At 52.0% G+C, this 27,064-nt stretch overlaps 2 protein-coding genes and 1 long non-coding RNA gene across 9 annotated transcripts in view; 2 read left to right on the forward strand and 1 right to left on the reverse strand.

The window, feature by feature from the left end:
• C5H8orf76 (chromosome 5 C8orf76 homolog) overlaps positions 1-2,842 on the forward strand; it is a 19,574-nt gene extending 16,732 nt beyond the window's left edge. For both annotated transcript variants that reach the window (XM_036108363.2, XM_036108364.2), the window contains exon 6: positions 2,499-2,842. In XM_036108363.2, the coding sequence (XP_035964256.1) occupies positions 2,499-2,696 (198 nt within the window). In that variant the 3' untranslated portion in view covers positions 2,697-2,842. The remainder of the gene's footprint in view (positions 1-2,498) is intronic.
• FAM83A (family with sequence similarity 83 member A) lies at positions 1,463-27,064 on the reverse strand. 6 transcript variants are annotated; one of them, XR_004922245.2, is made up of 5 exons: positions 26,176-27,049; positions 19,480-19,647; positions 17,732-17,856; positions 11,360-12,371; positions 1,463-10,392 (listed from the first exon to the last, which is right to left on the reverse strand). XR_004922245.2 is itself a non-coding variant. In XM_036108360.2 (4 exons), the coding sequence occupies exons 1-4, from the start codon at positions 26,653-26,655 to the stop codon at positions 10,386-10,388; spliced, it is 780 nt and encodes a 259-aa protein (XP_035964253.1). In that variant the 5' UTR covers positions 26,656-27,060; the 3' UTR covers positions 1,463-10,385. The 6 variants fall into 6 exon arrangements, 4 of the variants coding, with proteins under 4 accessions (XP_035964253.1, XP_035964252.1, XP_077928174.1 ...); XR_013447704.1 differs by having other exon boundaries at positions 1,463-10,011; positions 10,224-12,371; XM_036108360.2 differs by lacking the exon at positions 11,360-12,371 and having other exon boundaries at positions 26,176-27,060.
• On the forward strand, positions 10,597-21,219 carry LOC118545837 (uncharacterized). The gene is made up of 5 exons (XR_013447705.1): positions 10,597-10,651; positions 15,962-16,904; positions 17,033-17,184; positions 18,368-18,423; positions 19,000-21,219. It is a non-coding gene; the product is annotated as an uncharacterized LOC118545837 (long non-coding RNA).

Genomic DNA, 27,064 nt, shown 5'->3' on the forward strand with positions numbered 1-27,064 from the left:
GATCATTTCCGCCTTTTGGCTATTGTGAAGAATGCTGCTGTGAACTTTGGCGTACAAGTATCTGTTTGAGTTCCCGATTTAAATTCTTCTGGATATATACCTAAGAGTGGAATTTGGTGGGTCACATGGTGATTCTGTTTAACTTTTGGAGGAATTGCCAAACTGTACATTTCACTTTATACTCTGTAATTTTTACCTAACATTGTGACGTGATCGTGACCCTGTATCTTTATTTTTTTTAAGATTTATTTATTTATTTTAGAGAGAGTGCACACATATTAGGGAGGGGCAAAGGGACAGGGAGAGAGAAACTCAAGCTAACTCCGCACTGAGCGCAGGGCGCACAGCCCGATGTGGGGCTCGATCCCATGACTGAGATCACAACCTGCGTCAAAACCAGGAGTCGGACTCTCAACAGACTGTGTCACCCAGGGGCCCTAGCCCCGTAACTTTAAATATTGTTTGAGTATGTGCTTTTTAATGGCCGGATAGTAGTCCAGTTAAAACTTTTGATGAGCTATCATTTATTTACTTAAGTCCTCTATATTGAACATTTAAAAGATATAAAGTACCTATTTAATAAGTTATTTCTTTGCAAAAAAATCAGTGTATTTGTTCCTTTTAGCATAGACTACTAGGAATAGAATCACTAGGTTAAAGTATACAAACATTTTAAAGACTTGAAGCTCATTTCCAAATTGTGATTCAAAAAGGCTGGTTCAATTTACATATCATATATAAGAATACTGATTTTCCTTCTCCAATCCTAGATATTAGGTTGAACCATGTGAAATTGTCAATAGTTGATCATTTTGACCTATAGAAACAATTTTATACCTATTAACTTATTTTTCAAAATCTGCAATTTGATTGGTGAAAATGGCTCTTTTTAGTGTTAATTTACTTATTTGGTTACTCTTAAGATGAACAGTTTTTTCATATGTTTATTGGCCATTTATATTTTGTGAAATACCTAGTCATGCTTTTTCTTCATTATTCTATTCGTATGTTTCTGTTTTTCTTAATAATTTTTTAAGAGCTCTATACTAGGCTTACTAATCTTTTATATGTTGCAGTATTTTCTGAAGCTTACGATTTTTTTGATATATAGAAGTTTAAGTTTTTTTATATGGTCAAATATTTTTGCAGATATTTTGACAGCTGTGAATGATGCACCTGCTAATCCCTCGATATTGCATTATTTGGATATTACTATTATTCAGTTCTCTTTTTTATAAAAAAAAAAAAGACTTTTGGTGTTATATCCCAGATTTTAAAATACTACATTTCATTGAGTCCCAGAAATTATCAGTTGTAAGACACATCATTATTTGATGGGCCAGTAAAAGAAAAGTAAGATGCCGTTTATGCCATGCCACACCTGTGTTGTAAGGTACCTCTTGATGTCAGAGATGTTAAAACACAAAACAGAAATTGTCTTAGAATTGATGAAAAAAAAGAATTGATGAAAGTACCAAGCTTTAATAAATGCTGACAGTTGCCTGGTTAAGCTGTTCACCTCATTAGCTCTTGCCTCAAATAATAAGTAGTCTTTGAAGATTTAAAGTCAGTGGAAACCATTCTTTGAATGGGTTTCTAGTGCGTTATAATTTGAGTGTTCGTGAACACATTGGATCTCAGGGTTTTCAGGAAACTTAGACATCATCTAATCCAAATCCAAGTGACTTAAATTCCCTTTACAGCATCCCTGCCAAAGGGCTCCCTAACCTTTTGTGCCAACGATATGAAATGTGTTGGGACTTGATTTTAGTTCACTGTCCTTACCAAAGATGGGCTGATCACTTAGTGGGTTCAGGTGCAAGCTTTCCACAACTTAACTTTTGCATGTCTTAGCAGAGAAACGAACACAAGATCTGGGCCTGATTCTGACCAGTAGGGAGCAGTGTTTTGCCTTCAGAGGGCAGGCCAGCTCCTCCGGTCCTGGAGGTTGCTGTGACATCTCCCAAGGGATGGAGTCTCTCTGGGTCAGGAAGGGGTAGGCCCAGCTACCTGCTACTCGCCTGTTGGCTGCCTGTGACTTCTCTGGGAACTTCTAAGAGGAAGAATCTGTGCCCCCCCCCCCCCAGCAGCAGTATTCTGCCCAGGCTCCGCTTTCTGGTTATTTTAGGAGGAGGAGAAGCACTCGCAGATACGTTCTTGCCAGGAGAAGATGATCTTTGATTTAAGAATGTTGACCGGGCGCTCTCTGTAGGCTGAATAGCTGCCACATTTCAGTGATTTGTTCACTCGGGGGGAAGATAAGAGGAGAAATATGGGGTATTTTACCTATGTACTCCTTGGATCGCTACTTCTGAACAAACCTCTTTTCAATATGTTAGAATCCCTCTGGCTGCTGAAGTATTTCTGCTGGGTTTTTTTGTTTTGTTTTGTTTTTTGGTATGAAATCCTTTACCCTTGATGAATAGCATAGTCTTCCACTCCACGTCTGCTGCCCCTTTTTATTGGGATAGTTTTTTGGTTTTTTTTTTTTCTCGCAGGTTATGGGAGAAGATATCGTCCCAGAAAAAATAAAAGATGAGGTTCACACAGAGGTGAAATGTGTTGGCTCTACAGCCCTGACCGCCTTGGTGATTGCATCTTCGAAAGAATTTGAAGACAAGTGGTTCAGAAAGATCAAAGACCACTTCTGTCCCTTTGAAAATCAGTTCCATACAGAGATACAAATCTTGGCTTAGTGGTCCCTTTAAAAACAAAAGAAAACATCCTGTACTGTTTTAATTGTCCTTGTTTATTTCATAAGGAATCCACTGCTAATCATGGGATATAGTGAATTTAAAAGTGATTATTTATGTTTTATAAAAAAAGCTTCTCTTCCAGATTATTTCTACTGTGTTCAGTTTCTTGATTTTTTGTTTTGTTTTCTTTATAGACTTTTGCCATTCACTTATCTTAGACCTGCTGTCCCTTTAGGAAATATCTATTGGGAAAGTGAATAAAAGAGGCTCTTAGATATTATATTTTTTTAAAAACAGGCACTGTGTTATAATTAGCAGTAAAAGTATCCACATTGTTCAGGTAAAGTCATCAGGAAAGAACAAGAATATTGAAATGTAAAAAAAGTAAACCATTTCTGAGAAGGGTGTGTCAAAGTCTACGAAGGCTCTGAGAGTTTGTGTATAGGCCCAAATGAAAGCGTGCACATGGAGTGGGCTGCATTCTAGAAACTCGGGCCTTCTCTACTGGGCAGCAGTCAGCACGCTTGCCTGGTGCTGCAGAGGGGGACGCCATCTCTCCTGTGAGGCTCTTTGCTCTGCAGACATCGTGATGAAAAGATAGCCTGGAATGAAGGGCGGTTAGTGCCTTGCTCACCAGATGCACAGAAACACGAGGCCTGCGGGCCACTGTCCTACAGGGTGATGGTCCTGTCCTTGCAGACACACGGATTATAGTCACAGTCTCTGACATCTTCGATACAGAAGGCCGTTACCTTACTCACATCGTCTGGAATGGAAGAGCTCCCTCATGAGGAGTGGAATTTAGTAGTCAACCAAAAACTGCCTCAAGTGTTGTCCCACACAGCTTTTTATTCTCAGCAGAGGGAAAAGAATTCCAGCCCTGGGCAAAGAAGCAGGTCCTCAGGATTTCCCTTCTACTTCACCTGCTGCTTCACCCCTTCGCAGGCCCCTTCCCAAAACAGACAAACGTCTGATTCTGTTTCTGTTTTGACTGCTCTTTTAGTACCTACGATAGCCTGACTAGTAATTGCAAGTTGTCATTTATCTCTAATGTGAAACAAAAGATTGGTATGATTAATAGACACCGTAATTTTTAGGAACCATTAAAAAGTATGGAAACCTCGTAACAGCTCCCCATCGCCCTCCATCCACTCACGGAGTCATGAACAATCATTATGGAGCTCCTGTGACGTGACAAGCATTGTGCGGTTGCCATGGAGACACTGGCTCTGTCTCGGAGTTTATGGTCTAGTTGCAAATGGCCCCTCAGGATAGAGCCTGAACTGCCAATCCCTTCACGATAGAGCCTCTGGTTCCCAGGCGCCCTCCTTCCCTGCTCCCCAGCTTTAGAGGCATCGTAGCTTTTGCATTTAGGCCTTCACACTGGCAGTTTGGTTTGGCACCTCTCCCCACCCCCCATCATAGGGCTGATGCTCTTCGCCTTCCAGGTCTCCACTTCCTTACAGCTTCCCAGAAGTCTTGACCTCCAGGTGGCGGTAGGTTGCCCTCTTTCTTGCTCCTTCACTATTTCACTTGCATCTTGGTTCTTACCTACTCTATTGTAATCGCTTGCTTGTTTTTCACGATAGAATTTAAACTTTGTAAAATCAGTGACTAGGACTGTCTTTCATATCGGTATCCTCAGGGCAGAATACTTGGCATTTCATGAAATATTTGTTGAATTTCTGAACTGGCCAGCATCTCATTTTGTTGGCACAAAAGTTTAATCCCCCAGAGATCCAACACAGTGCTAAGGCAGAAGCACCCTGCCTGTTTCTCCTTCTGGAGCTAAACCCCTTTCTCCTGTTAGTCTAGGCTTCCTAGAAATGCCCTTTTCCCTCTAGTCTGGCTTGGCTTCCCATCTCGATCCTAGTGCCCTTCTAACTTTGTCCATGCTTTTAGCTTTCAGCCATCTGGCTGTCCTCCCAGATCCATCATCTGTGCTGTCCCGAACTGCCTGAGTGGTCTTTGGGAATCTTCCCACACACCTGCCCCACCTCACTTTCCTGGCAGCAATGTGGTGACGTGTGTGAGAAGCCTGCAGTGTGATGTTTAGCTGTAATGCAGGGCAGGAAAGAGCACTCAGGAATACCGGGCACCTCAGAGTTTCATTACACACGTCATCTTGATCATTTCCAGCACAGATGGTGAAGGGTAGCGTTAACTGAACAATGATTATGCTAAAGAAAAATCTCAGGCCTGTCTACTTAGACACTCCACCCTCTTGTCAATGAATGAATCACTGGGAAGGTGAACAAAGGTGAACCACAGAGGTGACTACACTCCAGGTGGGTGGGGTGGGACCCAAGGGCAATTCTTGCCTCTTGTGACTCCCGAAAGGCCTGTCTTCAAAATTTTCTCCCAAGGAGGAGTTTGTACCCGGTATTTGAACTGGTGAGAGTCCTTTTTCCTTTACACTCTTACACCTCTACAATCTTCATACTGTGGCCAAAGGATCTTGCAAAGACTCTTTGCAGTCTGGCAGTGACTTCCCAACTCACTGATGAAGCCTGTGTGTGAGGCCCTGCATGGTCTGGCCTTGGCCCACCTCCCCCGCCCCAACTCACTGGTTTTTCTCATGTTCTTGGACTCCAGGACTCCAAGCACCTTCCCACCCAAGCCCTTTGCCCATCCAGTTACCTCTACTTGGAACATTCTCCTCTGCCATCTCCCATCCTGCCATCAGCTTCCCCTTCCTACAGATCTCAGCTCAGGAATTCTCCTCAGACAAGATGTTCCTGATTCCAGACTTGCTCAGGTCCCCCTTTAAATTTCATAATGCCTGTGCTTTTTTTCCCAAATGGGATTTTATATATATATATAATTATAATTGAGAAGATAGAGGTCTGGCATCTGTTTGGGACTCACCCTTGTCCTTTTCTCCCTCCTCGGCAGTGACTTCATCACCTAAAGCTTCAGTGTTGTGTCTGCTTAGCCCTTGAGCTAACAACCACCCCACCCCCTATCTCTGGGAACTACCCTCTCACCCACACAGGTGGGTACCTGGCTGCCATATTTGTACATGGCAAAACTAACTAATTGGAAAGAGGACGGAAGGTTTACCTGCTCATAGCTCGACCACTTCTCAAGGCTAAGAAGTCTAATGGCCTGAAAGTCAGGGGACTAATGGTGTATGTCTTGATCTGAGTCCCAAAGCCAGAGAACCGGGAGAGCCAATGTCCAAAGGCAGAAGAAGGATGTCCCAGCTCAAGCAGAGAGAGCAAAATTGCCCTTCCTCTGCCTTTTTGTTCCATTGCAGCTTTCAGTGGGATGAATGATGTCCACCTGCATTGGGGAGGGTGATCTTCTTTACTCAGTTCGCCAATTCAAATGCTCATCTCAACCAGAAACTCTCAAGATACACCCAAAATAATGTTCTATCAGCTATCTGGGCATCCCTTAGCCCAGTCAAGTTGACACATAAAGTTAGCCATCACATGGAGGCAAAAGGAGAGGGTCTGGGTCAGAGAGATTCTATGCTACTGGCTTTGAAGATGGAGGAAGGGGCCATGAGCCAAGGAATGCAGGTGGGCTATGGAAGTTAGAAAAGAAAAGGAAATGGATGTTCTCCTAGGGTGTCCAGGAAGGACCACAGGCCTGCTGACGCCATGATTTTAGCCCAGTGAAACCCACGTTGGAGTTCTGAACTAGAGACCTGTAAGGTAATTTGTGTTGTTTTAAGCTATAACATTTGTGGTCCTAAGTTGATTGCTTGAATCTGCTACTAGAATCTTGAAGAATCTTGCTAGAATCTACTAGAATCTATTGAAGTAGTTTCAGTTTCTGTTACTTGCAACCAAAGAATCCTAAGACAGGCCACTTGGGTCCTTTCAATCTTGGTTTTAGAATAAGGCTTTGTTTCTTAGAAGGCTATTTCTTTTATATGTGACTTTCCTTTTTAAAACCTTGATAGAACATTATTATAGAAGGTATCAAATCAAAAATGCAGCAGCTGCTTTCAAGAGCTTCCGTTCTCTAGCAGAAGTAAGGGGACATCCACGTGAGTAGTAGATAGCGGGCAGGAGGGAGGTCTGGGTGTTGCAGAAGTACAGAGGAAGGCTGGGCTTTCAAAGAAGTTTCAGGAAGGCGGAAACATCTGAGTTGGACCTTGGAAAGGGGAAAGATTGTAGCAGGCTCTGTGGGGAACGAAAGGCAGGCACCTCGGGGCTCTGTGGGGAACGAAAGGCAGGCACCTTGGGTTTCTCAGTAGGGAGATGAAAAGAGCCACGGCCTGGAGGACACTAAGGCTGGTCGTCCAGGTGAGCGGGTGTGAAGGGGCATGGGTGGTGAGGCCCGGCAGGTGAGCCAGCATCCAATTATGGGGGGGGGGGGGTCATCGATGCCACGGCAAAAATTTGACTTCGCTCAGGGGACAAATACCAGCTACAGAAAGTTCTTGAGCAGGGGAATGGCTGGTTTAGGGTTATGCTTTGGACTGATAAATCTGATTTTACTTCCAAATGTTTAAAGTCTTTGCGCTTCATGCAATATGTGTTTTTGGGGTCTAGGAAAGCCCCGGATATTAGCACTAACATGGAGGGTGGAGGTGGCCTCAGGATACCCAAGATGTCCCAAGTGCCTTAGGCAATTCCCACTGTTGTAGAGTTTGCTACTCTTCGGGGCTTCCCATTTCACGTGGAACGAGGCCGACTGCAGCTAGCGGTTGCCGGCCGTCGGGCACACTCTTCCCACCTTTCGCATGGCTGACGGCTTCTCACGTTCCAGTCTCCGCTCCCGTCTCCCCTCATGCAGGCCTGCACCCCCCGCCCCCAGGTCACTCTCAGACCCAGCAAACCACAGGTTAGCAACATGCAAGCGCTGGAGGCCGCGAGGCTCTTGACGATAAGCTCTCAGAGCCGGGGCACATCTGCTTCCATCCATACGGGCCGCCCAGCTCCCGGCACCCCCGAAGGGCCAAACTGGCGGTGAAATACGGGACTCCAGGCCCTTCTGGCGTGGGAACCAAGGCTGGCCGCCCAGGACTTGGGCTAGAATAATTGGGCAAGGAAATGCGAACCGGACGTCTGTTCACGCGGAGGCCGCAGGGACGGTTCCCGGAACGGCCGTGCGGGGCTCGGCCCTCGACAGCGGGCAGCGCCGCAGGGCCTGCGAGCAGCTCACCCGCGCCGAGGTTCGCAAGTCGGGAGTCGGGAAGTGCCGTTCTCGAAGCGCAGCCACTCGAAGCAGGCCCCTGACCCCGCCGGCGGGGAGACGCAGCTGGAATGGAGGACGGCCGTCTCCAGAGGCCCGGCTGAGCTGACTCGGCCGTCCGTTGTCCCGCAGCAGGGCAGGAGAGGAGTGCCGAGGGCACAGCCGGGGGGCAGGCAGCAGGGGGGGCGGATGGACCGGCCAGGCCTGTAACAGCTGGACTCCGTCCACCGCACCATCCCCCCCCCCCAAAGTGGTATGCGGAAGCCCTCACCCAGTGCCTCACACGGGCTGCATTCGCAGACTAGGCATTAAACGCCCGGCGCCAAATCTGTTACAAGTCCGAACCCCCTAGAGCAACAGGACCAACAACGTGCATATTTATACCCATATCTCTGCCACCTGTCTGTACAGAGAGATGGAGTACATGAGCTGGCTTTGTGATTATGGAAGCTGACAAGTCCCGAGGGCCGCGGGGGCACTTGACAAGCTGAAGACCCCGGGCGAGCCCAGGGTGTAGCTCCAGGCTCAAGCCCCAGGAAAAGCCAGTGTGGCAGTTCGGGTCTGATGGCAGGCGAGACCCGTGTCGCAGTTCAAAGGCAGAGTCGGGCAGGAGGAATGCTCCCTCGCTCGGGAGGGTCAGCCTCCTCGTTCTCTGCAGGCTGTCGGGTCAGCGAGGCCCCGCGGCGCGCGGACCCCCTCGGTCACCAGGTCAGCGAGGCCCCGCGGCGCGCGGACCCCCTCGGTCACCAGGCCCTGCGGGGGAGAGAAGGACAGAGCAGCTCGGGGCGCACCACGTCTGCCTCAGTCCAAACCCAGCGGGCACGAGAGAAAGGAGGTTGTGCTTGTGCTCGTGCGCCTGTGTGGTGTTTATACTCCCTGCTGCCAGCTTTTCTGACACACATACGCTCCTCAGGAGGAAGCTGAGAAAGTGAACGACAGATGCTCTGTGTCCAACAACTTCTTGGACCAGGTCCAGAGAATGAAGCGCCTGGAGATGAGGCTCTGGCGCTCCGGGCACGGGCGCGGGGGGCTCACGCCAAGGTGCGAGCAGGGCCGGGGAGAGAAGTCGTCCCCTGCTGAGTGTTTGTGTCCCCTGCAGGAGCAGAGCTCCTTGACCAGTCAGTCGGCATTCACTGTGCGCTGGGACCAGCCCGGCCCCGAGGTTAGGGTCCCTCGGGCCAGCAAAGTGTCCTTGGCCTCCGGGCTCTTACAGTGCAGACTGGGAGATGAAAGATCAGTATCTGGTGAGGACCAAACGAACACAACAGATAATTGCTAGGAGAGGCCTGGGGGACCGACACTTGCAGCCGGTGGCTGATAATCCCACGTGTGGATAATGGGATCCCTAATCCCTGGTGTGGGGTTTAGGGATCCATCCGTCCCCGCTCCACCATGCCCCCCCGGGCAACTCTATCATACTATTTCTCTCATTCTCTCATGTTCTTCGTGGTGGTGGTTCAGGTGGGTGTTGGCGCCTGGGCCGACTTCGGAGTTCTCCAGACGGAGGTGAGTCTGGGTCTCTGCCTGGCGCTGAGATGGTGTCAGCACGTACGGGTGGGCACCCCATTGTTGCTGTGGAATCTCACACTGCGGTAGAGACGCCGTATGTTCAGGACGGCCCCCAGCGAGCAGGGCTGCCGAGGCAGCTCCAGGGGTGATTCTAGCCCAGAGCAGAATTCAAGACGGGGCAAATCGGCTTTGGGAGGATTGGAAACTTGGATAAGGATTTGTTTGGATCTTCAGTCAGCCCCTTGCCGTGTGCGTAAAACCCTCCTAGTGTCTGGTGGAAATAGTGTCTGGGGTTAGAGCCCAGGGCTGGGGGCCCTTGGGAATCCAGTCCCACAAAGGAACGGTCCAGCCTCACGTGAGCGGGTCCTAACGTTGTATCAGGCTAGGCTGGCTCATGATGCGGTCATCAATGACCCCAAATCTCAGTGGCTTACACAACAAAGGTTTATTTCTGGCTTCTACTACTTATCCACGGCGGGGTCGGTGGGAAGAAGTGGGAGGTCCTGCTCACCAGTCTCTCAGGAATCTGGGCTGGTGGAGGGGGCTCCGTCTGAGGCATGCTCCTGCATGGCCCACTGCACCCAGGCTCTTAGAGCCTCTGCCTGGAAGTGAGCCTCACTTCTGCTCCTAGTCCTCCAGCCACAGCAAACCGCAGCTAACGTCCCGGCAGGCAGGGGTCACACGCGCGACAAAGTGTCCAGAGGAGGAGAAACAATATCCGTGAGCCCGTCAGAAGGCCGCAGCGGGGCGCCTGGCTGGTGGAGAGTGCCTGGGGGCAGGAGGGCTGCTCTGCTCCGCTCAGACGAAGCCAGACGCAGGCAGAGGCAGAGCGGGCCTTGGGGGCTCTGGGTCCCGGGCAAGCTTTACCTTCCTGAAGCTTTCCCAGCAGACTGCAGAATCCAGTGTAGAACCTTCAGCAGCCCCCGACTGTTCTAACCTCGTTACGGCGGTCAGCAGGAAAACAGCACATCAGGGCCGGGGTTTAAAGAACCTTCAGGAACCAAAGGGTTTGTTGCTGTTGTTGGACTTTCAGGAACTAAGGAGGAAAAAAGTGAAATGAGGACAGGAATGCTATGTAAAAGAAAACAGAAGCAAAGACGCCTTTGCCTTTGCCAAACACTGGACAAACACGGGGATGGGCTGAAGGGAGGAACCCTCTGGAGAGCGTGACTTGGGATGCCACGAGCTGTTGGGGTTCCGAAGCCAACAGGAGGAAGGGCTCTGTCCTCCCAGCCCTCCATGGCAAAGGCAAAGCTGCTGAGCCAGAGACGAGCGACGAGAAGACATTTGCTGAGGTGAGTTGGTGGCAGGGGGAGGTCACAGAAACAGGAAGATGCTTGCGGGGCTTCTGTGCCTACTTCTGTCAGGCTGGGACAGCCTGGGCCCCAACCCTTCCTCTACCTTTAATGCCCTTGTTCATCAGGCCTCCTTAACTGTCCCTTCTCTGGGAAGTGTCCCCTCCCCAAACTGGGCTGCCTGGCCCTCCCTGTGCTTGCTGTATTCCTTGTACCCCAAGATCTGGGACCACCTCCAGAACAGAGGGCGCACTGTGAATGTGACAGTGAATGAATGATGGGGCTTGTGAGGGCCCAGCATCCTTGCTTCAGGTGTCAACAAGCCAGATGGTCCCCGGCTCTGACTGCAAGGGGGCTGCAAGGTCAATGCCGAACCCTTCCTGGTTGCTTCGGGCTGCCCTGGGCGCTGCTGCAGGGCAGTTCCCAGATCCTGGACAACACAAGCCCCTGGGACTGGCCCAGACTCAGGGACCTCGAGACCAGCCCAAGGCTCCCCAAAGCCAGAACCTGAGCTGATGAACCGCCTGGCCCAATTCCATCCCATAGACACCCTGGCTTGCCCCATCCTTGGGGGCTACAATTTCAACCGACCCCACACTACTTAGAGTGGCACATTCTGGGCCTTATCCCTAATTCACCGGCCCCAGGGATACCTCACCACTATGCCTTTACCACCCTTCCCAGAAACATCCCGAAATGTTCCCATACCTTCTGTAGAGTGGGCCATTCCCGGGCACTGGGAAACAGGAGTACCTTGGTCACACCCACAGTCTGCCTCTTAGTGCCTCGGTTTACCCATATGTGAAACCTGGGCTGCATCTGCCCCTTCTTATATTACAGAGATTCAGGAAACATTATTATTAAAGCGCTGGCTGCTCTTTGGAAGAAAAGGACTCTATTTTCATGCTTTTGTCCTCTAGCTCCCCACCCCCCCACCTCCCTAGAACTTTCTGGAATGTGCTCCATAGGCCAAACTAGAGAGGGAACCCCTGGGACTGGGGGGTGTTGGCAAGTGAATGGTCACAGGCCTGGGAACAAACACAGGCAACGATGTTGTCCAAGCACTTTTAGTCCAAAGGGAAGCAAGTTCAAAAGCTGCTAGTCATTGAGGTGGGGTCCTTGGGCCAGACAGTCCAGGCATGCCCAGCCCCGGCCCTGGGAGGGCTGCTGGGGGGAAGCGACCCATCAGAAATGAGGGGAGGCTTGTAGAAATGGCCTCCAGATGTGGCCCGTCCGGGGCAGCAAGCCAAGCTGCTCTAGCTGTTGCCGCGTGGGCCTGTAGGCACTGAGGTTGCTGCAGGGAGCTGGGGCGGGGGCGAGGGGCCTCGGGGAGAAGTGCGCCTGTGGGCTCAGGGCCCCCCACGGGCCATGGTGGGGCCGAAGCCTGGGGGGCGGAGGGGGGCTGGGGGCCAGGGGACTGCTGGGCCCCGACGCCGCCGGCCGACTCTGGTTCTGGGGGTTGCTGCCTGTCGAGGGGCTGCTGAAGGGGTCGGAGGACGTGTGGTCACTGGCCGAGCAGCTACTACCACTGAGGCGGCCAGGCGGGGGGCTGCGGCCTGCTCTGGGCTGCAGGGGCGCCACCGGCCTGGGGGACTTGGGGCCCATCACCGGCTTGGAGGAGGCGTAGAGGTGGCGGAGCTCCTCGTCAAACAGCTCCACCGCGGCGCCCGTGAACTTGGAGAGAATGTTCCGGTGGACGTGTCCGCAGAGCCAGGTGAAGCTGCAGGGGAGGAGGAGAGTGACGGGTGGGACCAGGGAGGCTCCTGCTGCGGGGGGGGAGGGGGGGACGGGATGTGGGCTCATGCAGGACTGGGGGGAACGACTTAACGTTAGCCCTCCGCTCCTCTGGCCTGCTCACTTCATCCCAGCAGAACCCCCGGAGGGCCACCTTGGTACCCGCTTCACGGATGGCAAGACCGTGGTGCAGAAACCAGCAAATGTTTGCAGGTGAACAGTGAAGACAAGAGATTGGATCTCTGGCCTCAGGGTTCTCTCCTGGTGCTCAGATCCTCACCTCTCCCTGCTGAAGCCCCAAACGGCTAAGCGACAGCTGAGTCCCAGTGTCCCCAACTCTGTGCTGATGAGTCCCCTAGCTGCTGAAGCCCCCTGTGAAGTGTGGGAACCCCTGCCTCTTCTAACCAAAGGGGGGTCTGGGGAAGGCAGCTGCAAAACGTGGGCTGCTCCTCAGTGGGAGGGGAGGGAGAATCCCATGCTCTTCAGGAGGTGCAAGAGGGAACACAAGGCGGGCCCCGCAGGAACAGGAATGACAAGCCCCCCACCCCCCATCCTCCAGCCCGGCCCAGCCTGCAGAGTCCCTGCTCTGTGAGGCAGGGTGGGGCCCAAGCAAGGCTGGGCCAATCCTGGGAAGAACAATGAGGCTTTGTTTACACCTCACCTCCCACCAGGAGCCACCCACACACCCCAGAGAGGTGAGCAGCTGATGCTGAGCCTAGGGCCAGCCAGGTGGCAGGGAAGGCGGCAAACGTGGGGACAGCGGGACTCTTGGCTACACTGTCAGTCACCCTGTGTTGTTTGAAATCAGACTAGATTAGGCCAAGCAACTGTGTGCTTTACGCAACGAAACAGGTCCAAGGGTGCCCTGGAGACTTTTCAGGCTCCCACGCCCTCTCTGCCTTCCACCCCAGGGGCCTCTGCACCCCCCTCAGGTCCCTTGGTGTCCCTGTCTCCCCTCCTTCACACCCTGCGTGGCCTTCATTCCATGCCCTAGCTTTTACACTTTATCACCACCCGTGATAGGAAATACACGTCATTTCTATTGCTTTCTGGCCCTTAGTACATGGAATTGACTTCGTCACAATCTCTCATGACTGGTCTATTCCTGGCCCCTTTTAATTTTTGTAGCTATTTACTTAGTTATTTTAAATAATGTAATAAGCACCAACAAATCCACCACCTAAAATAAAAAGCTAGCATCTAACCATATGGTCCCTCCCAGCAACCTATTTTCCAGGTCCCCCTCAAAAGAGGGAATCATCACCCCGAATCCTGTGTCATAGTTCCCATACTTTCCTTTCTCTGTTAAAAAAATGTCTTATGTATTCTGGAAAGAAAATATTTTGGTTGTTTTTTAACATATATGTAATATTTGGGGTTTTTTCCCACTTAATATTATATTGCTAAGATTTATCCAAGTTATCTCTGGTTGCTGTCCCTCATTCATTTTTGACTGCTGTATAATATTCCACCAGTGGCTAGATCATGGTTTATTCATCCATTCTTCCATTGACAAGCATTCCCATTGCTTCAACAGTATTTCTGCTGTGACCAGCACTATAACAAGCATTCTTACACATCTTTTACTGTCCCGTGGACTCATTCTCTTGGAAATAACCCTAGGTGTGGAATTGCTGGACTATAAACCAGATGAATAGTCAGCTTTAGGAGAAAATTCCAAACTCTTTTGAAAGTCACTATATGACTTGCAATCCCATCATCAATGTAGAAAAGATCCTGTATGGGGTGCCTGGGTGGCTCAGTCGTTAAGCATCTGCCTTCGGCTCAGGTCATGATCCCAGAGTCCTGGGATCGAGCCCCACATCGGGCATCCTGCTCTGCGGGAAGCCTGCTTCTCCCTCTCCCACTCCCCCTGCCTGTGTTCCCTCTCTCATTGTGTCTCTCTGTGTCAAATAAATAAATAAAATCTTTAAAAAAGAAAAGAAAAGATCCTGTACATCCAGCATTTGGTATTGTCAGTCTTATTTTTTTTGCTACTTGAAAAGGTATAAAATGGTAACCGGTTCTAGCCTTGATTTGCATTTTTCTGGTCACTTATAATGCAGAACACCCCTTCATGTTTTCACATGCATTTGCTCCTGGCTGAAATGCCCACTCCCGCCTCCCACCTGCTCTTCCTTGTGCTGCTTTGCTCTTATGATTCACAGGAGTTCTTTGTGGTTCTTGACACTAATCTTGTCAGGGCATCATGAAAACCTTCTCCCACTCTGTAATCTGACTTTTCACTTTCTTTCAGCTATCTTTCAATGAACCAAAGTTCTTCATCGTAATATAGTTGGGTTTAGCAATCTTTTATAGTCAAGGCTTTTTTGTGTTGTGTTTAACACAAAAGAGGGGTGTCTGGGGGCGCCTGGGGGGCTCAGTCAGTTGGGCGTCTGCCTTCAGCTCAGGTCATGATCCTGGGGTCCTGGGATCAAGCCCCGCATCGGGCTCCCTGCTCAGCGGGGAGCCTGCTTCTCCCTCTGCCCCTCCCCCTGCTTGGCTCCCTGTCTCTCTAATCAATAAAATCTTAAAAAAAAAAGAGGGGTGTCTGTGTTAAGACACCTAATCCTTATGCTAAGGTCTAAAAGATATTCATTTATTCTTTTCTACTAAGAGTTTTAAAGTTTGTTTTTGACATTTCAGGCCTTTTAATCTATCAGAAGGTGATTTTTTTTGTGTGTGTATGTATGAAGTGGAATCCAATTTTCCGTGTAGAGAATTATTTTTTTTTCCAGTTTCTCCTTTCCCCACCACTCTGACACGCCCCATCATGGGTGGGCCTGTCTCTGGGCTTTCTGCTCTGTTCCATCTGTCAGTCTGTCTGCTCCTCGTCCAATGCCACGTTGTCATGATGACTCCAGCTTCACGAGGCGTCCTGATCTCTGGCAAGTCCTCCCTGCCTGTTCTTCTTCAGACTTATCATGGCTAATCTTGGAGAAATATATTTAATACATGACCTACTCACATATACAAACACATACATCACCACACAACAGTTTCCAGAACATTCCTTACCTCAGTGTGCCCTCAGTATGTTTATTCTATCCTATTTCATTATATAAAAAAAAAAATTCCAGGCATCATCCAGTAAATTGATTTCATATCCTGCTAACGGATAATGATGCACAGGGTTTGAAAACACTTTGTTCCTCTAGCTACACTGGATGGCCAGGACCTTACGTGGACATTCATTCATTCATTCAGCAAATATTATGGTCATATATAATGTTCAGGCACTGGATGAACTGTACTTCATGCCAGGAACACAACAGAGAAGAAAACAGACCCAATCCAGGGCCTGACGTCATGTTTACAATCCTGGCTAACCAAGTCCACAGAGAGGCTCTCTAGGAGATGATCTGGAAACTATAAGATAAGGAGTTAGCAGGATAAGACAGCAGGAATGACCTCTCCAGCAGAGGGAATACACAGCAAGTGCAAAGGCCCTGAGGCCTCAAAGAGCATGAGAGACCTGGAGGAGCACAGTGTGGCCACAGCATACTGGGGAGGAAGGAGAATCCTGCCCAGACAGAGGCCATGCTAAGCATGATTTTTTTTTTTTTTCTTTACTAGGAGAAGTGACAAGCATGGAAGGATTTTAAGGATGCAAGTGATCTGATCTGGTTTGTGTTTAAAAATCTTTCTGTTCCAGGTAGAGAAAGCTCAGAGGTGGAAGTGTGGGTCAGGGCAGGAAAGGAATCAGGGCCAGTTAGGTTCTCATGCTGTGCCCACCAAGGCCCAACCCCAAAGGCACCAACCTCCTGGACCTGCCAGCAGAAGCCGGAGCTCCCTCCTGGTTGGCCCCAGGGCAACTTCTTAGCTCATGCTGATCTTACAGCACACACCACACCGCTCTGTGGCCGTTTACCCATGTTTCTTGATAACAGAGACAAGCTTTGTGTCCCCCGCACCTGGCACGGTGCCTATGCTGGGGTAAGACTTACTACAAGAGCTTAAATGTTGAAATGCACACCCCTCCCTCCTCAGCCCCAACCCTCAGCTGAAGATGTGCACAGGGCTCTTCAGTTTGGGAGAACTGTCTACAACCAGGGCCAAAATATCTGAAGCCCAGGGACAGCTGCATTGAAAGATGGGATGGAGACTTGTGTTTTGTATTAACTAGAGACAACCCTGAGAGACCCGGGGAGAAGCATCGTCCTCAAGGCTGGCAAGCAGATCACCTTTGACTGCTGAGTGCAAACCAAGTTGTCCTGCCCTCTCTCCGGGAGCTGGATTCTTCAGTTCTTGGGAATGGCCCTGCATGTCTTCAAGCCCGCCGCCCCCCCTCCTCCTGGCACCTCCCCTATCAGGGTGACAAGCCCGGAAGACGCTGGAGAGCTGGGGATCCTCGTCAAGGAAGCTGGTGGCCCTGGGTCAATCACCTACCCTCTCCGTGCCTCAGTTCCCCCATCTGTTCATTGGAAGAATAATGCTTCCCTCAAAGGGTTGTCATGATTAAATCCTTCCTAAAGGTCTGATCACACCTGGCCTAGGGCCTGACACAAAGCTCAACAAGGTTAGTTCTGCTTCCTTCTGCCCCTACCAAGGGCAAGCTAGCCCCACCCCCACCTCGGCATGATGAGCTCCACAAGGGCAAATACAGACTGTCTCTTTTCTGTACTGGTCTTTTTTTTTTTTTTTGAGCAATCTCTACACCCAGCATGGGGCTTGAACTCACAACCCCAAGATCAAGAGTCACATGCTCTACCGACTAAGCCCGCCACGACTGGCTATTGTTTATCTCCTTGGTTTGAATGGGAGCTCCAGAGCCGCACCCCAGCCTTGAAGCATGCCTGGTATGTACCCAGTGGGTCTCTACATAGCTGTCGAATAAATGAAGGAACAGAGAGGTGCAGCGACTTGCCCAAGGTCACCCAGCCAGGAAGCTACAGAGCCGGGAATTGAACCTCTGTTGTCTGACTCCTAGTTTAGGCTGCTGCCACGGCCAGTCCCTAGCACCAGCCTTAGGTCCATGGAATTTGGACACACTTCTGCAAAAAAGTAGGACACACACACACACACACACAGCCCAAAACAAATTGCATAGCTTTACCATCACGCCTGAGAGAGCTGAGGAGGGAAAAAGAAGATTCTGTGTCCTATTGTAATCTGCAAGGAAACTTGGAAGTGCCTCTCTACCCTGAAGCCCCCCGCCCCCTCCACGAAGGGTCCAGATGTCCCCCTTCTGCCCAGGCTGGTCCTGCCTCCAGCCTCATGTATGTGAAGCAGCCCCAGCGTGGCCCAGGGCTGGGAGGGGTAAGTGCCTGAGCGGCTGGGGGTGCTCTGCACCAGGCTCAGCCTTGGCCTCCTCGAAGCCGTCGGCAGGTGAAACCCCGTGCTCACCTGTACGATCCCGACAGGACATATCTCCAGTCCGAAATGATGAACTTCTCCCGGATTTGGCCGGCGAACTTCCGGCCTGATTTGGCACAGTACACCTCTCCCTCCACACTCCGGACGGAAATGTTCTGTTGGAAGGACAGTCAAGGCGTCATTCACTAATTACATGCATATAGATAGATACACGTTTGCCTAGGAAAACATCTGGAAGGATGCTCAGCAAGACACAGGCAGGGGTTATCTCTAATTCATAGGCTCATTGGCTATTTTTATTTTTCCCTTGGCTGAATTTTCTAAATTCTTTTCATTGTCCTGACATTATTTGAGTCATGGCGGGGGAAGGGGGGAGGAAAAAGGAGATGGTAGAATTTAAACAAAGTGGCAAACAGAAGAAAGATGAGGGCCTAATGTCCATGGAGCCCTCCATCTAGGCTCCCAGGGACCACAGAGGCCTGGCAAGCCCAGCCTTGCCCTATAAGTGGCTTTAGTGACATGAGTCCCTGACCCCAAGCTGGTCAGAGGGAAGTGCAGCTGGAGGGGGTACCTTTGCGGAGACCTCAGTGGACCCTAGATTTTCCTAAGGAAAGGTGTGTCCACAACCCAAATCATGGCCCCGTTTGTCCCTTCCCCTGCCCCCAGGAACCTGCTGCCCCAGCCCTCAGCCAGAACCCTTGGGAGGCTGGAGAAATGAAAAGGTGGGTAAAGCACGGGTATCTCAGAAAGGTAGGGTACTGCTGGGATCCCCTGAATGTCCCTGGTGGCTGGGCAGGCTCTGGGAAGGGGATGCGCAATGCTTCCAACAGCGATTCCCAGCCCCTCCATAAGCTCTGTGACACGTTAAGAGGAGGGCTGCATCCCACCGTCCCTTGGGGGACAGAGGACTGGCAGGCGTGGCCGGCATGGGCCACGGAGGCAAGGCCCACGCTGACTCTCTGCACCTCTGTCGATGGCCTCCTGTTGAGGAGGTGTGATCCTGGCCAAGCAGACCCAGTAAGCCCAGGACTGAGGCCTGCCGCTCCGGGAGGTGCCTGAACTCAGCTGCGTCCCAGGCAGTGAGGAGGGGACGTGCAGGAGAAAGGGAGGATGGCGGGGTCTCCCGGAGGCTGACCTGACCGAGCTAGAGCGGGGTCACCAAGGGACCCACCCATCCACTGTTCCTCGGAGCCTGCTCATAAACACTGGGTGGTTTTACATCGGACCTTGAATTAGCTGCCCTAAATGTGACATGACTAAATGAACCCTTATCTCTGGGTTTCTCTTCTCCTTGCCAGAAGAAGGAAGTCAGTGGGGAGTTGGGTTCAGTCCAAGAGGATCAGCTTCCCGTCGGGGCTGACTCGTGGATGCTGCCCTGGCCTGTGAAGTGAGGCCACGGGGTTTCTTCAGCCAAGAGGACAAAAGGCATGTGCAGCAGAGATTGCTGCTCACGAGACACCCATGGGCCCCCTTCGGTTCCCAGCCCCCGTGTATCTTCGTGAGGCTGTAAGCAGGAGTGAAGGCAATCTCTTCCAGGTCAGTCCTGCAGCATCCCTCTGCTCTCTCCCTGCCACGGCCATCTGGGAGGCCACGTATTCCTTACGGTGTAACTACGGGATGAGGGAGGGCTGTCTGTCCTACGCTGGACTTTGAGCAAGAAATAAACCTTTACTACGTTAAGCCATTGAGATGGGGGGCGGGGAGGGTTCTGTTAGCATGGCGTAAGCTATCCTATCCTAATACAAAATCCCTTTTGGATGCTCACTGGGGGCCCCTACCTTGAGGTGGCTGTCAGAGATCTGGATTTTGTCACACATCTCTTGGAAGAGCTTCACACCTCCCTGGTCCAGGAGCACACAGACAAACACCCCACGCTTGTTGGCCGCCTCTAGAATGTCACAGAAGATCTCCACATCCGTGAACATATCCATCACGATGGCCAGGACCTGGGCCAGGGCAGAGGGGTGGAACCAAAAAGAGTCAGGGGCCAGGTGCTAACTGGTTTCAGCAGAGCTTCCCAAGTCCCGGTGGCCCTAAGAGAGCAGTTCCCATTGCTGCTGCCCTGGAGGAGAAAGCATGAGATGGGGGGCTCTGCCAGGGCAGCATTCGAGGGAACAGAGCTGGAGTGGAGGCCCCCGCCCTGACTCCATCCGTCCAGCCCAACCACTGACCGTCCGGCCTCCCGGCCCACTGCTGGAGTGCGGCATGCACGGGAGGAAGGAGACGAAGGCAGAGACGGAGCACAAGGAGGGGAAAAGGAGAACAGGAGGTGACCAGGCAGGCTCAGAGCTGAGGGATGGATTCAACGTCACGGCTGCTCAGCCATGTGGAGCTCGAAGGCACTCTATGGCCCCTGGTTTTCAAATGTTTTTAAGCCACGGAATACTGCCTCGAACAAAATCCCCGTGGAGACCCTACAGATCGACTGGACAAGGCTGAGCTGCCCCAGTGGGATGCAGAAGGGAGTCCTCCTCTATCATAACAGAATCCTGGGGAGGGGGGCAGAGAGCCCTAGAAATCCAGCAAAAGGGGGAGACGTGCGTACGCCCGCCTGCCAAGGACCCACCCCTCCTGTTGCCAGCCAATCTCACTTTAATCAATCACTTCTCCACAAGCAACGTGGCTTGGGCGGGGCCACTGCCAGGCGTCGGATTGGGCGCGGGGAGGGCACATCACCAAGGCCAGACCAATGAGAGCACGGCATCCCCTGCTGGCCACAGAGATTGGCCCAGGGCTGCTCACATGACCTAAGTTATTCTAATGAGGGCCGGCCCAGGACTTCTGCGGGGACTGGGGGAAAGGAGCGGGGGTTGCTCAGCTCGTGGAGGAGGAGCTACAGCTGCTAGCGGCCATCTTGCCGCCACGTGGGGACAGCCTGCCTGAAAATGAAGTCACCCCCGCGGAAGCAGGACCAAGCACATTGCCAGCAGCATCCTTCGAACATCTGGTTTCAGTCATGCTTGGAAGCCAGTCCTACCCTTGACTTTCCCACTGTAGATGTCAATGCATGCTCCTCTTCCTAGACTTGTTTGGGGTTGTTTTCCACGGTATTGTGATTTATAAAAAGAAATGTATATTTGGTCTTTGTCCTTGTTTCTGGCACCAAGCTCTAAAACACTTGGAATTTCCTAAGTGGTGAGAGCGGAGAGATAAAAGTCCTTTGTTATGTTAATGAGGTGACTTTTGAATGAGGGCTGGTTGCCTGGGGAACCAACTAAGTGATTAGAGGGTTGGAATTTTCTGTCCCTCCTACCCCCCTACCCCAAGGAAAGAGAGAGGGGCTGGAGGTTGAATCAACTGCCAAGGTCAATGATGTAATCATTCGTGGTGTAACTGAAGCCTACCTAAAAACCCAAGAGGATGGGTTCAGAGAGCTTCTGGGTTGGTGATTTGGGGAGAGCAGAGTGCTCAGAGAAGGTGTGGAACTTCCCTGCCCTTCCCCATACCTTGCTCGGTCCATCTCTTCCATCTGGCTGTTCCTGAGTTCTACCCCTTATAATAAACTGGTAATCTAGAAAGTGAAATGTTTCTTTGTTTTGAGCCACTCTAGCAGATTGATCAAACCCAAGGAGGGGGTCATTGGAGTCTCCAGTCTGAGCTTGGGACTGGCATGGGTTGGGTTGGGACACCCAGCTGGTGGCTGAGAATTGCTCGGTGGTGGGGACCCCCACACAGTGGGATTAGAGCAGAATTAGACGGCTGTCAGCCAATCAAAAGTCTGTCCTAATACCCAAATTGTGGCATGTCGACATGTGGATATGGCAGCCATTAGCAATGATAATTATAATGGTCACATAAAAACTGTGAGACGTGGCGAAATGTTGAAGCAAAACTGCTGTATGATCCATGCTCGACACAGATGTATTAGCAATGAATGAATTCGGTGAAAAAGGTTAACAGAGCACAAAATGATGGTCCGTCCGGTATGATTGCCAGTGAGGGAAAGTGGTGTGTAGACACATAAGCGAGCACAAAGCCAAAACGAGCAGTCACGTTTGGACTGGGCACTACGGCAGTTTTCAACATTACCTGTAATAACGTTCCACCATTTTTCTAATAATTACTATATAGTATATATAGTAATTATGTATATGGAATATAGAGATATATATGTATATACAGATATGTAGATATATTGTCCATCAACATCTGGGAAGTAGCCAGGACAAGAAGAGGGTCATTGAAACAGACCAAGGAGATGTCTGGTACCCACGTGGAGTTGACTTGCTGCTCAGATGATGTGACTGTCCGGACAGGGGAAGGAACTGCCCAGGTTAGAAGTCAGAAAAGATGCTGAAATAGCGAGGCCACACTCCTTTAGAGCCGTGGCCCTGTCAGCACATGATTGTCTCTGCACATTTAAACTTACGGTGCCAACAGCAACCAAGGCCCTCTCTGCCGGAAGAGAAATGCGTCCTCCTTGAGGGCGGTATAGGTGAAAGGGACACTTCTCTCTCCCCAGGAGGTCAGTAAATCCTCCCCAGGTGTGTTCCAGCAAGTCCTTGCTTCCCAGAGACAGGGCTGGTGACAGATTGAACAGAGAAGGGGCCATGTTTGCAAATAATCCCAGGTCGTGATTGAAGGGATGCTTAGAAAAACAGGCTCACGATGTCTAGGTTTATCCTGTTGGCCTCCTGTTGGGATTGGCTCCCAGGCAGATTGACTCAAGGCCCATAACCTCTTCAGTCCCCTGCGTGGTCATGCTACCTTACAGGGTGTCGTGGGATGAATGACGACCTCCCGAAAGATATGTCCACCAGAACCCGTGGACGTGATCTCCCCCTTGGAAAAAGTCTCCACAGGTGCAATTAAGACTTTCAAGATGAGATCATCCTGGATTATCCGGTGGGCCCTAAATCCAATGGCAAGTGTCCTTGTAGAAGACACCCAGAGGAGAGACAGGGAGAAGAGGGGGAGCTACGTGAAGACAGAAGCAGAGCCTAGAGTAAGACGGCCACAAGTCAAGGAACACCCACAGCCACCAGAAGCTGGAAGCAGAAGACAGGACCCTCCCCCAGAGACTTCAGAGCAAGGAGGGCCCAACTGACATCTTCATGTTCGGTCTGGCTTTCGGAATTAGGAGAGAATAAATATCTCTTGTTTTAAACCACCAGCGGGGTGGTAACTGTCACAGCAGTCCTGGGACACTAATACGGAGGGGTCACACACAGTCCAGGCCACAGTGCTCTACGGGGTGTTAGGGAACCGTGGCTCCAGCCGCCGTGCTACTGGCGATGAGCTGAGAGCCTTTGGACAAGTCACTTACCCTCTCTGGACCTCAGTTTCTTTACCGATAAAACACTGCTCAAAAATAGAACATTAGCTATCATTCAAGCTGCATCTAACCCTGAGCCCAGATAATATAAATGAAACCAGGTGCAAAAAGCAAAGGTTTTTATTCTTGTTTGTAGTGAAAATATGACTATGATTTTATATGCATTATGAGCAAGTATGAATCATGTTAGAATAACACCATGTAAACATGCTTTAGTCCAGGGTATGGAAAAGGATTAAAATTAGTGCTGACACCTCTAGGGGCACAAAAAAGAAATAAAGTAGGCCAATCCACTGGGCCAGCACGTTGGGGTGGGGTTGGCTGAGACGAAGGAAGTGCTTCTTCGACCCCTCGCTGAAGGAGGAAGCCTGGCAGGCCGGCTCTGGGAATCTGAGCTGCACAGAGACCCAGGAGCCCCACCAGGGGGATGCTGGTCCTCTGGGGCTCTACCCACAGGCAAGGGTCATCCTGTGGGGACCTCAAATCCTGGCTGAGAGTCCCTCACCCCCTGCCAGACAGATGGGAGCTCCTCCGGACCAGGAAACCCTGCCGCCTCGAGAATGTCAGGGTGGAGGAGGTCCTGGACAACGAGGGACCACCGACAGCCCAGAGCCTGCTGACACTGTTCCAACTAGCCAGTCCTAAGCTGTTCGCTCTGCCTGCCCTCCCTTTCCTGCAAAAGCACAGTAAGGGCCTGTGCCCATGCGTTCTTCTGGCCCCTTCTGCCTCCCCCTGCACCGTGGTGCTTCCTGTGTGGTCCAGCATGGCCTGCTCCGCCCCCTGCTTCTAGAGAGCTCTGAGCAAAACCTCCTTGTTTCTTGCCAGTCATTTCCATGGCACGTCTTCCCACCGGCGGGACACCCAGCCCTCTTACACCTCCTGCCCTTTGCCTGGACTCCCTCTCCCTTTCCCTTCCTTCTCTGCCTGACCACCTCTTACTCAGCCTCTGAGACTCAGCTCAGGGGCCCCGTCCTCCGTGAAGCCTGCCTTAGTCACCCTGTCCTCCCCTCGCGGGCACAGAGGGTTGCTCACACCCAGGGCTGCCTCCCACCCCATGTCCCCTTCTCCTCCCCTAATGGGCAGGCAGAGGCAGGGAGCTCCCCAGAGGGAGGGAGGCCTCTGGTTCTGCTCTGCCATCCTGGGTGCAGGGCCCGGCTATGAATTAGGCTTTGGGGAATAAAGGAATGCGAGCACGGAGGGAAAGAGGGAGAATTCCTGCTAGTTTAGGGAGTGGAAACTGGTCTGGAAAACACGGAGCTCTGTTTGCTTTCCTCTCAGGAGGCTGAAGCCATAGGGGGAACATGCAAATCTACCCACCCTCTGGCTCTGAGTGGGGAGGCAGGGTCACAGCCTGCTTCCGTGGACAGCCTATGATGCAGTTCCAGCCCCCCTGGCATCTCTGTGGGGTCAGGTCACCCCTGAGCCCGTGTGTGTGTGTGTGTGTGTGTGTGTGTGTGTGTGTGTGTGTGAAGACTATCAACACACTCTGCCTGCAGGGGCCTGAGAGAAAACAAAGTCTGGGGGGAGGGGTGCCTGGGTGGCTCAGTCGTTAAGTGTCTGCCTTCGGCTCAGGGCACGGTCCCAGGGTCCTGGGATCGAGTCCCACATCGGGCCTCCTGCTCAGCAGGGAGCCTGCTTCTCCCTCTCCCTCTGCTGCTCCCCCTGCTTGTGCTTGCTCTCCCTCTCTCTCTCTCTCTCTCTCTCTCTCTCTCTCTCTCGCTGTGTCTCTCTGTCAAATAAAGAAATAAAATATTTTTTTAAAAAAAGAAAGAAAACAAAGTGGGGGAAGCTCATCAAGGCCTGGGACAAGAGGGCGTGGTGGGGACTGTGGCAAAGGGGACTCACCCACCAAAGAGGGGGTCGCCACCTTCTTACTTTCAGATGAAATCTTCAGGATTTTAAGTGTTGTCTTAAATTCATAACATGCTGTATTGGTGAAACAAAGCATATCAGGGGCCTCGGGGCCACAGAGGGAGGGAAGCCTCGCTGGGTGGGGAGGAGGGGACAGGGGAGGACTCAGCCGGGGGATTGCTTCAGCAATTGCTGGAGTCCCTCTGCCCCTTCCCCAGCTGCAGCGGGAAGCCACCGGATGGGAGAACTGATGACCAAATGCCCGTCACCGTGCCTGAAATTCTACCGGCCAAGCTCTGGTCATGAATTTTTTTTTTTTTTTAAAGATCTTATTTATTCATTTGAGAGAAAGAGCATGAGTGGTGTGGAAGGGCAGAGGGAGAAGGAGAAGCAGACTCCCCTCTGAGCAAGGAGCTGGATGCGGGGCTCAGTCCCAGAACTCTGGGATCATGACCTGATCCGAAGGCAGACACTTAACCGACTGAGCCACCCAGGTGCCCCTATTTTTCTTCTTCTAAAGTCATCTATTAAAATGTAAATACTCTGCGGAAAAACCTTCTCTCTGCCTATTCTGTCTTCTGTCTGACCACCAGCTGGATTCAGGGGCTGCCCAGTCATTTGTGGGCAGACAGGTCTATGCTGAGTCTGAGAGGACAAGGGACAAGCGTGTGCCTCAGTGGACTGGCCCCTTCATTTGGAAGCACAGAGGTGAGGCGCCTGGCCTAGCCAGGGGGGAGTTCAGGAGAGCCTTCCTGAGAAAGGGACATGGGTGCTGCGTCCTGAGGAAGGAGTAGGCCTTCGTCAGGTGAAAAGCAGGGAAGGTGAGGGGGTCCCAGGCAGAGGGAACGGCATATGCAAAGCCCCGAAGACAGAGCAAGGGGGGCTGGAGAGTCTGCAGGTCCCTCGGGACTGAGTGGCAGGAGCTGGGAGAGGAGCTGGAGAGGTTGTGAGCCATAAGGACTTTGCTCTTCCCACTGTGGGCAATTGGGAGCCATGGAGGGCTCTAAGCAGGGAAGGGACCAAGTTAGATTTGAAGCATAGAATAAGTGCTCTACTACAACAGGGAGACTGGGTGGGTGGGGGTCAAGATGGAAGACGAGGGGCAGGCAAGAAGCTACTGCAGGAATTCCAGTGATGGGTAGGGGTGGTCTGGACGCGGACTGTGACAGGTGGGATCAGAAAGTCAGCGATCCAGGGCAAGACAGAATAACATCCCTGACTCCATCCTCAGACCCGGTCTTCTGAACTCCGTGCCTTGGAGCAGGACCCACCCCCCTCTTCCTCCTCCGCCAGCACCATTCCTCCCCCCACCCCATGGCCAAGGAGACACAGGCCCCACCACGGATACCTGGCTGGTCCGGCTGATGCAGCGGCGAATGAGGTCTCTGATGTTGTTGTGCTTGTCCATCTGGAAGTACACAGTGGCGCTGGACTTTTCCCTCAGGTAGGGCTTCTCGGCTGAGGCCCAGGTGTGCGACAGGGTCGGCTCGCTGCCCTCGGAGGCCATGGGGAAGTAGGTGCCTGAGTGCAGGGAGTAGGAGTCCATTCCCCGGGGGCCTGCCTCTGCCCCTCCTGGGGGCTCCAGGGCACAAGCGGGCTCCTTGGCCTGGGCCTGGATGTACTGGGCCTCCACCGAGGACAAGAAGTCTACCTCACCTTCCTGGCTGAGCGCCTGCCGGTACGCCTCAGGACCCCCATCCAAGAGGGCATCTGTGGCCAGCCGGGCACTCTCATTGTCGCTGAAATCGGCCCTAGTGGGCCGGACCCACTGGCTCTTGACCTCTTCCAGGCGTTTCTGGATCTTACCCACATGCCTGGACCGGCTCATGTTGCCCCGGCCCTGAGTCGTGGCGGGCAGGAGGCCGCGGCTTGAGCTCCTCCTGATGTCAGGGCAAGTGGGCCACACCACCGGGGAGGGGAGCCCTCAGCGCTCCCGGGAAGCATGCAGCATCCACCTGCCACGCCTCGCGCCCTCTCCAACGAGGTGACTTACCACTGGCCTGAGCAACACTTGCCTGGGATCATCCTCTCGGCCAGGTCCTGGCTTATCTTGGGTGCCACCGCCCTGCCCGCGGGCCCGAGGGCCGGCTCCACCACGCCCCGGCACACTCAGCCCTGGGAGCCATCCTCCGCGCCCAGCAGCCGGCCCGCATGCCTTGCACAACTCTCCGGGGGCCCCGGCCTGCAATGCAGAGCAGGGAGGCTCTCCCAGCACCCCCGGGGGCCTCGGCCCCTCC

This window comes from Halichoerus grypus, chromosome 5 (assembly GCF_964656455.1).
Source record: "Halichoerus grypus chromosome 5, mHalGry1.hap1.1, whole genome shotgun sequence".
Taxonomy (NCBI): domain Eukaryota; kingdom Metazoa; phylum Chordata; class Mammalia; order Carnivora; family Phocidae; genus Halichoerus; species Halichoerus grypus.